The sequence below is a fragment of the Schistocerca serialis genome, chromosome 3, assembly GCF_023864345.2.
Source record: "Schistocerca serialis cubense isolate TAMUIC-IGC-003099 chromosome 3, iqSchSeri2.2, whole genome shotgun sequence".
Taxonomy (NCBI): Eukaryota; Metazoa; Arthropoda; class Insecta; order Orthoptera; family Acrididae; genus Schistocerca; species Schistocerca serialis.
Genome location: NC_064640.1, coordinates 731,038,224 through 731,053,622, shown reverse-complemented (window position 1 = coordinate 731,053,622; position 15,399 = coordinate 731,038,224). Strand labels below are relative to the sequence as shown.

Genomic DNA, 15,399 nt, shown 5'->3' with positions numbered 1-15,399 from the left:
CCTGTTTTTTGTATTATTGGAGTTTATTTCCATCTGCTATTAATTTGTTTGGTATAAATCTCTCTGTTGCTTTGATACCATTCCTTCGAATATAAGCTACATGTGGTCTACACTTTTATAGTTAGTTCATCGGGAATGGAGGCTGTCCCTTAAGAAAGCGTCGGGCGAATTTTTTCCGCTTTTTAAATAGGTATATTTTGTGTTTATTCTTGTTAGGTTTGGGTGTTGCGGTATTCAGTCTCGCTACAACGACCTTGCATTCACTGTACCCTGAATTCATCACAATGCTCCCAATTTGATCAGGGTTATTTGTTGCTAAGATGTCAAGTGTGTTTTCACCTCCATTCACACTTTTAGTGGGCTCCTGACCTAATTGTTTAAAATAATTTTCGAACAAACAATTTAGTACAGTTTCGGCCAATGTTTTGTATCTGCCACTGACTTCAAATATGTTATTTTGCTAACATATTGAGGCTAGACAGAAGTCACCAACAAGTATAATTGTATGAGTGGGGTACCTGTTCGAAAGAAGACTGCTTTGAACTGTTCAGCAGCTGTATCATCTGACTTTGGAGGTCAGTAAAGGAACCAATTATTAATTTATTCTAGTTGTTGAGTATAACCTCTACATATACTAACTCACAGGAACTATCTACTTCGTTGTTGTTGTTGTTGTTGTTGTTGTGGTCTTCAGTCCGGAGACTGGTTTGATGCAGCTCTCCATGCTACTTTATCCTGTGCAAGCTTCTTCATCTCCCAGTACCTACTGCAGCCTACATCCTTCTGAATCTGCTTAGTGAATTCATCTCTTGGTCTCTCTCTATGATTTTTACCCTCCACGCTGCCCTCCATTACTAAATGGTGATCCCTTGATGCCTCAAAACATGTCCTACCAACCGATCCCTTCTTCTGGTCAAGTTGTGCCACAAACTCCTCTTCTCCCCAATTCTATTCAATACCTCCTCATTAGTTATGTGATCTAACCATATAATCTTCAGCATTCTTCTGTAGCACCACATTTCGAAAGCTTCTATTCTCTTCTTGTGCAAACTTCGTTAGACTACTTCTAACAGTAACCACCAACTGTATTTAAATGTATCCTCTCTGAACAACGTCAGGTCTTTTGTAATAATTTTGGCACAATTTTTCTGTTGTTTACCTAGAACGAATTGTGCTTCAGTGCTTTCTAGCCCCTGGTTCTTTTGTTCTTTCCCAACACAACTACGACAATTTACTAATATAATACCTACGGTTCCTATGTCAACCCTTGTTCTGTGCCTGGCCATCACTCTTCAAAATTGAAACTTATTTTGTCTTTCCCTGAGGCCCTCTAACCTAAAAAATCACCCAGTCCAATCCACACGCGTGCACCCCCCTTCCTCCCCACTCAACACTTTCTGTGTTCAGTGGACCTCTGACCTGCCCACCATCCTGTGGCGCAACTCGAGGCTCCTCCAGTCTACATGGTTACAGAACTGTCGGAGCCTCTGATTCAGACCCTTCACTCAGCTCTGTATCAAAGGTCTATAATTGAAGGTCAACAGTCAACCCTGTAGATGATGCTACAAATGGTGATCTCTGCCATCATCTTGCAAGTAAGACCGGCAGTCTGTACCATTTCTTCTAGCCACCTGAAACCAGAGAGAATCTCTTCTGATCCAAAGCAACATTTATTGTTGGTACGTACATGAGCCACCACCTACATCCTTTACTTTTTGTGGCATTCAGAAGGACCCATGCCACCTCTTGGGTGACTCCGCCAGGTATGCACACAGAGTGCCCACTGGATTTCTTCCCATCCATGGTAGCCATGTCCCTAATGGGTGCCATTACGTGCCTAACATTAGAGCTTCCAACGGCTGTTGATCCTACCCTCTGCAACCTTGCAGGTTGAGAGGCTTCCTCTAGAACAGGGCAAGCAACTACGTGTGGCTCAGGATGTGTATCAGCTGTAGATAGTACCATGATCCTGTTTGCCAGACAAAGCAGAGAGGTATTTTGATCAGTCTCCCCTCCCATCTCAGAAAGTCTTTCATTGCCTGTCACACCTTGGGATGACCTCCCATTCAGCCACTGGTGAGGGGTCAACCTCAGTGTGGGCAATAACAGGGACATCAACAGTAGTGGACCAGTCGAGGGACACATGGAATGTGCTGGACATACTATAGATCCCCACTTTCAGCCCTCCGCAGTGACGCCCATCGGCAGCAGCCTCAAGCTGAGTGACTGAAGACAGCACCGCATTGAGCTTTGAGTGAAGGTTCACCAATTCAACTTGCATACGAATACAGCAGTCCCAGTTCATATCCACACTGGACTACATTACATAGTCCCTATTCACACTACACTACCCAGGTATTAAAATGCTATACTGTGTATAGTAAGTACCCAAATATGCAATGTTGTTGTTGTTGTTGTGGTCTTCAGTCCTGAGACTGGTTTGATGCAGCTCTCCATGCTACTCTATCCTGTGCAAGCTTTTTCATCTCCCAGTACCTACTGCAACCTACATCCTTCTGAATCTGCTTAGTGTATTCATCTCTTGGTCTCCCTCTACGATTTTTACCCTCCACGCTGCCCTCCAATACTAAATTGGTGATCCCTTGATGCCTCAGAACATGTCCTACCAACCGATCCCTTCTTCTGGTCAAGTTGTGCCACAAACTTCTCTTCTCCCCAATACTATTCAATACTTCCTCATTAGTTATGTGATCTAACCATCTAATCTTCAGCATTCTTCTGTAGCACCACATTTCGAAAGCTTCTATTCTCTTCTTGTCCAAACTATTTATCGTCCATGTTTCACTTCCATACATGGCTACACTCCATACAAATACTTTCAGAAATGACTTCCTGACACTTAAATCAATACTGGATGTTAACAAATTTCTCTTCTTCAGAAACGCTTTCCTTGCCATTGCCAGCCTACATTTTATATCCTCTCTACTTCGACCATCATCAGTTATTTTGCTCCCCAAATAGCAAAACTCCTTTACTACTTTAAGTGCCTCATTTCCTAATCTAATTCCCTCAGTATCACCCGACTTAATTAGACTACATTCCATTATCCTTGTTTTGCTTTTGTTGATGTTCATCATATATCTTCCTTTCAAGACACTGTCCATTCCATTCAACTGCTCTTCCAAGTCCTTTGCTGCCTCTGACAGAATTACAATGTCATCGGCGAACCTCAAAGTTTTTATTTCTTCTCCATGAATTTTAATACCTACTCCGAATTTTTCTTTTGTTTGCTTTACTGCTTGCTCAATATACAGATTGAACAACATCGGGGAGAGGCTACAACCCTGTCTTACTCCCTTCCCAACCACTGCTTCCCTTTCATGTCCCTCGACTCTTATAACTGCCATCTGGTTTCTGTACAAATTGTAAATAGCCTTTCGCTCCCTGTATTTTACCCCTGCCACCTTTAGAATTTGAAAGAGAGTATTCCAGTCAACATTGTCAAAAGCTTTCTCTAAGTCTACAAATGCTAGAAACATAGGTTTGCCTTTCCTTAATCTTTCTTCCAAGATAAGTCGTAAGGTCAGTATTGCCTCACGTGTTCCAATGTTTCTACGGAATCCAAACTGATCTTCCCCGAGGTTGGCTTCTACTAGTTTTTCCATTCGTCTGTAAAGAATTCGTGTTAGTATTTTGCAGCTGTGACTTATTAAGCTGATAGTTCGGTAATTTTCACATCTGTCAACACCTGCTTTCTTTGGGATTGGAATTATTATATTCTTCTTGAAGTCTGAGGGTATTTCGCCTGTCTCATACATCTTCCTCACCAGATGGTAGAGTTTTGTCAGGACTGGCTCTCCCACGGCCGTCAGTAGTTCCAATGGAATATTGTCTACTCCGGGGGCTTTGTTTCGACTCAGGTCTTTCAGTGCTCTGTCAAACTCTTCACGCAGTATCATATCTCCCATTTCATCTTCATCTACATCCTCTTCCATTTCCATAATATTGTCCTCAAGTACATCGCCCTTGTATAGACCCTCTATATACTCCTTCCACCTTTCTGCTTTCCCTTCTTTGCTTAGAACTGGGTTTCCATCTGAGCTCTTGATATTCATACAAGTCGTTCTCTTATCTCCAAAGGTCTCTTTAATTTTCCTGTAGGCGGTATCTATCTTACCCCTAGTGAGATAGACCTCTACATCCTTACATTTGTCCTCTAGCCATCCCTGCTTAGCCATTTTGCACTTCCTGTCGATCTCATTTTTGAGACGTTTGTATTCCTTTTTGCCTGTTTCACTTACTGCATTTTTATATTTTCTCCGTTCATCAATTAAATTCAATATTTCTTCTGTTACCCAAGGATTTCTACTAGCCCTCGTCTTTTTACCTACTTGATCCTCTGCTGCCTTCACTACTTCATCCCTCAAAGCTACCCATTCTTCTTCTACTGTATTTATTTCCCCCATTCCTGTCAATTGCTCCCTTATGCTCTCCCTGAATCTCTGTACAACCTCTGGTTCTTTTAGTTTATCCAGGTCCCATCTCCTTAAATTCCCACCTTTTTGCAGTTTCTTCAGTTTTAGTCTACAGGTCATAACCAATAGACTGTGGTCAGAGTCCACATCTGCCCCTGGAAATGTCTTACAATTTAAAACCTGGTTCCTAAATCTCTGTCTTACCATTATATAATCTATCTGATACCTTTTAGTATCTCCAGGGTTCTTCCATGTATACAACCTTCTTTCATGATTCTTAAACCAAGTGTTAGTTATGATTATGTTATGCTCTGTGCAAAATTCTACCAGGCGGCTTCCTCTTTCATTTCTGTCCCCCAATCCATATTCACCTACTATGTTTCCTTCTCTCCCTTTTCCTACACTCGAATTCCAGTCACCCATGACTATTAAATTTTCGTCTCCCTTCACAATCTGAATAATTTCTTTTATTTCATCATACATTTCTTCAATTTCTTCGTCATCTGCAGAGCTAGTTGGCATATAAACTTGTACTACTGTAGTAGGTGTGGGCTTCGTATCTATCTTGGCCACAATAATGCGTTCACTATGCTGTTTGTAGTAGCTTACGCGCATTCCTATTTTCCTATTCATTATTAAACCTACTCCTGCATTACCCCTATTTGATTTTGTGTTTATAACCCTGTAGTCACCTGACCAGAAGTCTTGTTCCTCCTGCCACCGAACTTCACTAATTCCCACTATATCTAACTTCAACCTATCCATTTCCCTTTTTAAATTTTCTAACCTACCTGCCCGATTAAGGGATCTGACATTCCACGCTCCGATCCGTAGAACGCCAGTTTTCTTTCTCCTGATAACAACATCCTCTTGAATAGTCCCCGCCCGGAGATCCGAATGGGGGACTATTTTACCTCCGGAATATTTTACCCAAGAGGACGCCATCATCATGTAATCATACAGTAAAGCTGCATGCCCTCGGGAAAAATTACGGCTGTAGTTTCCCCTTGCTTTCAGCCGTTCGCAGTACCGGCACGGCAATGCCGTTTTGGTTATTCTTACAAGGCCAGCTCAGTCAATCATCCAGACTGTTGCCCTTGCAACTACTGAAAAGGCTGCTGCCCCTCTTCAGGAACCACACGTTTGTCTGGCCTCTCAACAGATACCCCTCCGTTGTGGTTGCACCTACGGTACGGCTATCTGTATCGCTGAGGCACGCAAGCCTCCCCAAAACGGCAAGGTCCATGGTTCAAATTTAAAAATTAATCTAGTAACCACCCAGATAACTGAAAATATATCACTCCTGTTTTAAGCTCATAAAAATAATTCATAAATGAAGGATGTACTCGTCTGTCCTGCTGCGAGAACAGAAAGACTGCCTCATTGACATCCTAATCAATACTTCAAAGAAATTCTCAATACAGTCAAAGTCAATAAATACTGTGTGTACCAAACTACTTTGGTCCTTCGCTTTAAGTATGTCATGTGCAAAATATGTTAGTTAGTTTTACATGACCAATGTTTTCAGAATGTACGCTGGTTGGCAGACGAGGTCATTCTCTTTGAAGTACCTCATTATGTTTAAGTTCAGACTGTCCTACAGCAGATGGATGTCAATGAAACTGAACAATAGTTTTGTGCATCACTTCTGCCGCTCATCTTGTCGATGTGCATGACGTGTGTTTTCTTCCAGCCACTGGGGACAGTCATCATCCCCCTTCCTGCAGATTCGTGATACATTATGCTTAAAAGAGAGACTGACTCAGCCACAGAATTCTTCATATAATTTTATAAGGGGTCTATTGGGTCCTGGAACTTCATTCAATAGTTAAGAAACATTTGGAAACAAGAGTTCCACATTTATGCTTTTGGTTTACTACCCTCTATTTCAATTCCTGTATCATCCATGAGTTCCTGGACACTAACTATGGTGCTGCTTACAACCTTTACATATGACCAGAATTGCATTGGATTTTTCAAGATTCTGTAGCGATAGTCATGGAAGTTTTCCCTCGTAGCCCCGTTAACAAGGAAATGTGCGTTATTCAGCATCCGTCTGTCTGTAGCCTAACATTCTGTTTTACATCTGCTGTTCAACAAATATAGATCTACATCTACGATCATAATCTGCATGATACTGTATGATGTACTTTCCATTCCACTCGCAAATAGAGCGAGGGAAAAACGACTATCTATGTGCCAAGTAGCATATGTTTCTTTAGGTTTACATAAATTGTATACCATGAAGGATCTCCTCCATCACATGCTGTTGTACTATTTGTTGCCGTGAGATGTAATATACTTCCCTCATTGAGCGGGCTTCTGTAGTACTTGTTCCAAATAATTTTCGGAGAAAGCAATTAGTATTGTTTCAAAGTTTTTCTGTCATGTCAACTCCTTACAAAATTGTAATTTTCCCAACTGATTGCTGGATGATTAAAGTCTCCTGCTATGATTACAGTATGACTGGGAAATGTATGTAATACTGAGGTGAGGGGATGGTTCTGGTGGGCAACAGAGCAACTCCTAAGCTTACACTCACCCTTGAATCTGACTCTTGCCCACGCCATCTTGAATGCAGCATCAGTTTTTATCTCAGTGAAATTTCTTGCCTACTGTGATGAATACACCACCTCAATTTACCACTAACCTATCCTTTCGATATACACTTTGATTTACCCTGAAACTCATACTGCTGTGCATTAACAGCTGATCACTAAGATTGTAATTGTCTTTTTCTGAGGGGGACATTTCTTCAGATCTTAGACTAAAACTTCAAGGCCTCCTATAGCTATCATTATCTTAAACTGGATCAGTAATCAAATTGAAATAATAATAATAATTATTATAATAATAGTAGTTAACAATAGCTTGTGTGCACCCTGCATCCAATCAGCAACTTGTGTAGCAGCCTCTGATGTGTAGCACACCCCTTATCAATTTAGGAAAACTCTACAGTTCTCAATCTGCTGGCCCAAGTGTTGGAAGTCTCAGCCTAACTTGTTGCATAACCATTGAAATCTCTGGTTCGAACCTAGCACTCAGCTAAGAATCAGATGGCAGCAATCAGTTCTGAGGGCAGCGCTGCATATTGTCAATGCAGTTCCATGAACAGGATGTGTCTTCTCACTTCTATCTGCTGGTCGCTAGAATGACCAAAGTACAACCTTGGAATTGACAAGTAATGATAGATTCAGTATTTCCTGGAAAGGAGTCAGTATCCCTGGGAGAGGATAGTGCATAAGGCACTTTGGTGAATCTTGTATGTTTCTCTCTCTGTCAAAAGCCAACCCAGAAAACCCCTTAAAGCAGCTTCCAGTCAACTGACAGCAGTTAGAACAATTTCCATATGTTTAGAAATATTAACTGGCTGAGTCTGGGCCTGTTAATAGCGTTTACTATGGGGCTGCAGTGTCTCTCTTGCAATATTTTTTTTCTGTTTAGCAAATAAATTACTTAAAATTAGGGGTGCAGCTTCACTTTTAACTTTTGGATCTGTTGCACTTCAAAAATTAGAAGTTCTGTTTAAGAACTGAAGTGTTTTCAGCCGGTATTTGATTTGTTTTATGATGATAAAGAAATTGTAATCAAATTTTCTGATTCTTTCAAGCTGTTGGAACTTTCTGTCTCAAACTTCTGTTTTGTCATAATTATGCTCACTAATCGACCCATATAACAAGGTTTGAAAAAAGCAGACCTTTATGACTGCTACAGGCAGTATGTACTGTTATTGAGAGGAAAAATGAATGGAATGCAATTTGATATTTATAGTAGCAGAAAAAAAGTATAAACATATTCAAATTATGTAAGTACCTACACTCCAAGTGCTTCTGATAAAATCTGTAGAATGCACAACTGTAGCTTGCAGCTATTGATATACTATGAAATATGTTGTACACCTCACTCAAACTTCTAAAATTCCTCAAAACAGGTTCTTTAATTAAAATAGATGTAAACTGAAATTATGATTGTTCAAGTTAGGATGCTACTACCAAAGTTTATAGAATGCTTAAAGTGTGGTTTACAACCGATGAATTACATATTCTGATACAAACAGTTATAGTTAGTGTGGTTAAGGCATTAACACCATGTTCAGTTTGTACATAAAAAATGTTAGGCTCTTGATATTCGAAGCAAACTTATCTGCCACACGTGATCTCATCACAAAGAAAAACTGGAAGTGGATTTAAGTATATTGAAGAAGATAAAGTGGTGACTGTAAATTTATTTACTGCAACAACCTAATGAGGTTTTGGAAAGAATCCACATAATGAGGAAAGAGATACACCTACGTCAGACAATGTGTGTGTCTGTCATCAGGGCAACCAAACCTAAATATTTTGTGACACTCCTAAAATGAGTTGTTGTCATCTTACAGCCCTTATCTAGTCTTGTGCAATTCCTTTCTCTTTACAAAAGTAAACAAAATGTTCAGCCGACATGGTTTTGACCCTCTCAAAAGTGATGGTGTTTGCTTGGATAAAAATATCTAGGTTAATATCTTAGGAAGGTATATTGTGATTTTGAGAGGACCAGTAAACATATGTGAAGGAGAGGACTTAATGGTTTGCTGTTAAGGTTTTGGAGAACCAGTAATTTGCGTTACTTTCTCAGAACATTCATTGTAATTGTTGTTTTAATTGTTGTACATTTAAGTGTTAAAATACTTTATACGGCTATTCTTACATCAGCAACTTTCTTACTTCCAAACAGACATTCGACTCAGTTGACGGAAATGAAGTTGGCAGCCGAGTACCACTCAGCCGCAAGGCATACAGATCGTTTGATGATCATTCAGATGACAGTGAGACATCCAGTGTGTGTTCAGAGCGATCTCTTGATTGCTACAGGAGGTCTGGTGATGTAAGTTTTATATTTGTAAGTTTTATATTTTTCTGCTCGTCTTTCGTAGCATTTGAAGGAAAATGTCTGTTTCAATTGTCAGCTTTAAAGAATTATTAAGAGTAACCTTTTAGTAGTACCAGTATTTACAAAATATATTCAAAATATTCTGTACTTAATTATTGTATGAGAGTTCAGTGAGAGTGGGAAAAGGGAGAACAGGATGACTAACACAGAAAAATGATCTAAAACTAGGAAGTGGAGTATCTCCATTGCTTTTCATTGTGATGATGGATAATATATGTAATGTCACAAGTGACAATAGGGATAGGTGAGAGAATAACAACAAAATTGTTTGCTGAAAATTTAATGGTTCTGGGGACCAATTAGAAGGAATTGCAGAAGCAAGTAAACCACCCATCTGCAGGAGACTGTACTTTAACTATGTAAAACGTAGAAACTTGGGCTTATAGCACTATCTATTATGATTTTTATAGTACCACTACACCCTAGAGTCAGTTGCTTCACTCTGAAAGTGGCCATTTGTCTATGGCAACTATCCTAAGTTGACTGGGGTTGCCTACACCCAAGGGTGTCAAGTTAGATCGAGTCTGCGAAATTTAAATGCATTTTATTTCAAGTATGTGCACTTTGTTTTATCATGTCTTCTCCCCTTCTTTTCTTTACAATAGATGTTCTGTTCTAATAATGAGATGGTGTGTAATTTGCAAACTCGACGTATATGTGATAGGTTACTTGAAGTGTACAAAAATCATTAATCTGTGACAGCTCTAAGCACTATGGGACTTACATTAATCTGTGATGAGTGTGCATGTTAAAGCTATGCAAATTTGACTGAAATTCTTTCATTTCATTATAATGAACAGGTTTCTTCTATTTTCTAATCAAAATCACTTGAATATTGTTCTTAAACAATAAAAACTTTGCTTATTTTGATGGTAACAGCTTTTTCACTTCTTCACGATAGGCATACCTTTCATTTTTCAGAATAAATATGCTTCTTTATGTAGTTGATAGTGACTGGGCCAAACATCTCACGAAATAAGCATCAAACGAAAAAAACTACAAAGAATGAAACTCGTCTAGCTTGAAGGGGGAAACCAGATGGCACTATGGTTGGCCCGTTAGATGGTGCTGCCATAGGTAAAACGGATATCAACTGCGTTTTTTTCAATAGGAGCCCCCATTTTTTATTACATATTCGTGTAATACGTAAAGAAATATGAATGTTTTAGTTGAACCACTTTTTTCGCTTTGTGATAGATAGCGCTGTAATAGTCACAAACCTATAAGTACGTGGTACCACGTAACATTCCGCCAATGCGGACGGCATTTGCTTCATGATACATTACCCGTGTTAAAATGGACTGTTTACCAATTGCGGAAAACGTCAATATTGTGTTGATGTATGGTTATTGTGATCAAAATGCCCAACGGGCGTGTGCTATGTATGCTGCTCGGTATCCTGGACAACATCATCGAAGTGTCCTGACTGTTCGCTGGATAGTTACGTTATTTAAGGAAACAGGAAGTGTTTAGCCACATGTGAAACATCAACCACGACCTGCAACAAATGATGATGCTCAAATAGGTGTTTTAGCTGCTGTCACGGCTAATCCATACATCAGTAGCAGACAAATTGCGCGAGAATCGGGAATCTCAAAAACATCGGTGTTGAGAATGCTACATCAACATTGATTGCACCCATACTATATTTCTATACACCAGGCATTGCATGGTGATGACTTTGAACGTCGTGTACAGTTCTTCCACTGGCCACAAGAGAAATTACGGGATGATGACAGATTTTTTGCACGCGTTCTATTTAGCGACGAAGCGTCATTCACCAACAGCGGTAATGTAAACCGGCATAATATGCACTACTGAGCAACGGAAAATCCACGATGGGTACGACAAGTGGAACATCAGCGATCTTGGCGGATTAGTGTATGGTGCGGCATTATTGGAGGAAGGATAATTGGCCCCCATTTTATCGATGGCAATCTAAATAGTGCAATGTATGCTGATTTCCTACGTAATGTTCTACCGATGTTTCTACAAGATGTTTCACTGCATGACAGATTGGCGATGTACTTCCAACATGATGTATGTCCAGCACATAGCCCATGTGCAGTTGAAGTGGTACTGAATAGATAGCCCATGTGCAGTTGAAGTGGTACTGAATAGCATATTTCATGACAGGTGGATTGGTCGTCGAAGCACCATACCATGGCCCGCACAATTACCAGATCTGACGTCCCCAGATTTCTTTCTGTGGCGAAAGTTGAAGGATATTTGCTATCGTGATCCACCGACAGTGCCTGACAACATGCAGCAGCGCATTGTCAATGCATGTGCGAACAGTACGGAAGGCGTACTACTCGCTGTTGAGAGGAATGTCGTTACACGTATTGCCAAATGCATTGAGGTTGACAGACATCATTTTGAGCATTTATTGCATTAATGTGGTATGTACAGGTAATCACGCTGTAACAGCATGCGTTCTCAGAAATGATAAGTTCACAAAGGTACATGTATCACATTGGAACAACCGAAATAAAATGTTCAAATGTACCTATGTTCTGTATTTTAATTTCAAAAACCTACCTGTTACCAACTGTTTGTCTAAAATTGTGAGCCATATGTTTGTGATTATTACAGCACCATCTATCACAAAGCGAAAAAGTGGTCCAACTAAAACATTCATATTTCCTTACGTACTACACGAATATGTGATAAAAAATGGGGTTTCCTATTTAAAAAAATGCAGTTTGATATCCATTTGACCAATGGCAGCGCCATCTAGCGGGCCAACCATAGCGCCATCTGGTTTCCCCATTCAGTTTTGTTCTTTGTAGTTTTTTCATTTGACGCTTATTTCATGATATATTTGGCCCGGTCATGATCAGTGGACCACCCTGTATATCTCTAACTTCAGGAAACTCAGTTAAATTTTTGGCCATTTACATGATTTCTTTTAAAGAACCTTTAATGTTTTCAATTTTTTGTTGTTTTTTTTCTTATTTTTTGATTATATAACCCATATAACTTCAAAAAGTGAGTTTTTTGAGCAGCTATAAAAGTTTTCAAGTGAAGTTGTTCAGTAGATTATTTGTTATAACAGTTTTTGTCATTGGAGTGCGATCCCCCCAGCCACTACTTCCATGCCCCAATGTGTCAAGCATGTTGCTCCATAAAAGCGTATCAAGTAAGGGTTACAATAATTAGATTGATTTTTTTACTTGTTTTCTGTTCTTTTTATGATGACAGCAGGGTTTAATTGTGCTCTCTACAGAAATCTAATTTGTTTTTGTTTTTGGAGTATTTGGGTCGAAGCGAGCTTCGAGGTGTGATGGAGATCCAGTTTTTACCACCATAAACAGTTTGTTAACATTGTAGTTTTATCATCATTTTGACACTACTTTTTTTATTATTTTTTGTTTATAGTATCACCTTTTGGTACTCAGTGTCACGAGACACTTAACAGGGTTGTATCTTTCATCATAACAAACTACCACATACCACCAGCAGTGTCACTGCCATTAATCATTACTGCTTTGAAGGTATTTGTAATGATCAGATTTATAACATTGAACACAATTGAATTAATTTAAATTTGTTGATCATCACACTTTTGAATAGTACTTGTGGAACTGTTGTCCCAAACATTTGCTGTGCTGTCATGTGAGTAGTTGACATTCCCTTTGATGGGTGTTTATGCCTGTAATATCTCTCTTCTCCCACATCAGTCTCTTCTTCTCACTGTGTAACTGCTCTTCTGCGTAATAAAGACTTTTTATATTCTCCTGCCATATATTTGCTCATTCTTTGCACATAATCATGTCCCCACAAATGTACTTTATAAGTGGTTTCCCAAATATTATGTTTGAAATTTTTATATGTGGTGACTCTTTTCTTGTGAACAAGTGTTTCCTGTTGCCCTACAAGTTCTTTCTCATTTACCTTGATTTTGTTTATTTCTCATTTTGATTTTGTATTAAGCATCTAGTACTGTTGTTTAGCAATCATGTCCTTTGATTCCATATATTTCCTTATTTCATTGATGAGTGCCTATATTTCATCAGTAATTCGTGTCTTAGCCACCTCTGCCTTCAATGTTTCTAAGCTTGCCTTACCAGTGTTTGTAATTCAACTATCTGAATACTTGGCATTGCCTGCATACTCCATCTCTCTATCCATCTCCTCCTACACCCGTCTCTGCCTATCTACTCCTTCCTTCTATCTCTGTCCATCTGCTACCCCTCTCTTCTGTCCGTCTCCTCCCCACCTCTTCTGTCCGTCTCCTCCCCACCTCTTCTGTCCGTCTCCTCCCCACCTGTTCTGTCCATCTCCTCCCCACCTCTTCTGTCCGTCTCCTCCCCACCTCTTCTGTCCGTCTCCTCCCCACCTCTTCTGTCCGTCTCCTCCCCACCTCTTCTGTCCGTCTCCTCCCCACCTCTTCTGTCCGTCTCCTCCCCACCTCTTCTGTCCGTCTCCTCCCCACCTCTTCTGTCCGTCTCCTCCCCACCTCTTCTGTCCGTCTCCTCCCCACCTCTTCTGTCCGTCTCCTCCCCACCTCTTCTGTCCGTCTCCTCCCCACCTCTTCTGTCCGTCTCCTCCCCACCTCTTCTGTCCGTCTCCTCCCACCTCTGTCTGTGTGCTCTTCCCCCCCTCTGTCTGTGTGCTCCTCCCCCGCTCTGTCTGTGTGCTCCTCCCCCCCCCCCCCTCTGGCTGTGTGCTCCACCCCTCTGTCTGTGTGCTCCACCCCTCTGTCTGTGTGCTCCACCCCTCTTTCTGTGTGCTCCTCTCCCCCTGTCTGTGTGCTCCTCTCCCCCTGTCTGTGCGCTCCTCCCCCCTCTGTCTGTGCGCTCCCCCCCCTCTGTCTGTGCGCACCCCCCCTCTGTCTGTGCGCTCCTCCCCCCCCTGTCTGTGCGCTCCTCCCCTCCCCCCTCTGTCTGTGCGCTCCTCCCCTCCCCCCTCTGTCTGTGCGCTCCTCCCCTCCCCCCTCTGTCTGTGCGCTCCTCCCCTCCCCCCTCTGTCTGTGCGCTCCTCCCCTCCCCCCTCTGTCTGTGCGCTCCTCCCCTCCCCCCTCTGTCTGTGCGCTCCTCCCCTCCCCCCTCTGTCTGTGCGCTCCTCCCCTCCCCCCTCTGTCTGTGCGCTCCTCCCCTCCCCCCTCTGTCTGTGCGCTCCTCCCCTCTCCCCTCTGTATGTGCGCTCCTCCCCTCCCCCCTCTGTCTGTGCGCTCCTCCCCTCCCCCCTCTGTCTGTGCGCTCCTCCCCTCCCCCCTCTGTCTGTGCGCTCCTCCCCTCCCCCCTCTGTCTGTGCGCTCCTCCCCTCCCCCCTCTGTCTGTGCGCCCCTCCCCTCCCCCCTCTGACTGTGCGCCCCTCCCCTCCCCCGTCTGTCGGTCTGCTCCTCCCCTCCCCCCACTGTCGGTCTGCTCCTCCCCCCCCCCACTGGCGGTCTGCTCCCTCCCCCCTCTGTCGGTCTGCTCCTCCCCCCCACTGTCGGTCTGCTCCCCCCCCCTCCACTGTCGGTCTGCTCCTCCCCCCGTCTGTCTGCTTCTCTCCCATTTCATTCCATTTCCTCTTCTTCCTGTGTTTGTCTGTCTGGTTCCCCCCCCCCCCTCCCTCCCCCGTATCTCCTACTCAATATCTGTCCACTACCTCCGCTATCCTTTCCCTGTTCATCTCCTCGTCTGCCCTCTTTCTGTTCATTTCTTCTTCCTCCCCCTCTCTCTCTTCATTTCCTCCTCCCTCTCTCTATACCTATATCTTCCTCCCTCTGTTTCTGTCCCTCTCCTCATCTTTCCTTTCTCTGTCCATCCCCCCCCCCCCCCCCCCTCCGCTTTCCATTTTTTACGTTCCCTTATCTCTGTCCATCTCCTCCACTCCTCATATCCCTCCATGGTATCACCCTCTTCTCAATAGGAGGCTGGTGGATTTTACTCCCGCAGTATCTCTTTCTAGATCGTAATTAATGTGTGTACCAAATTTGGTTGAAATTGTTCCAGGGGTTTAGGATGAGCCTTTTACCTGTAGCATTGCCCACATATGCACATATTAAATATGTTTAACATATATTTAATGTATTTTACATGTA

At 42.0% G+C, this 15,399-nt stretch overlaps 1 protein-coding gene across 1 annotated transcript in view; it reads left to right on the top strand.

The window, feature by feature from the left end:
• LOC126471165 (CLIP-associating protein 1-A-like) overlaps window positions 1–15,399 on the top strand; it is a 247,583-nt gene that overhangs the window by 176,990 nt on the left and 55,194 nt on the right. The window contains 1 exon segment of the mRNA XM_050099268.1: window positions 9,150–9,299. Coding sequence (XP_049955225.1) covers window positions 9,150–9,299 — 150 coding nt within the window.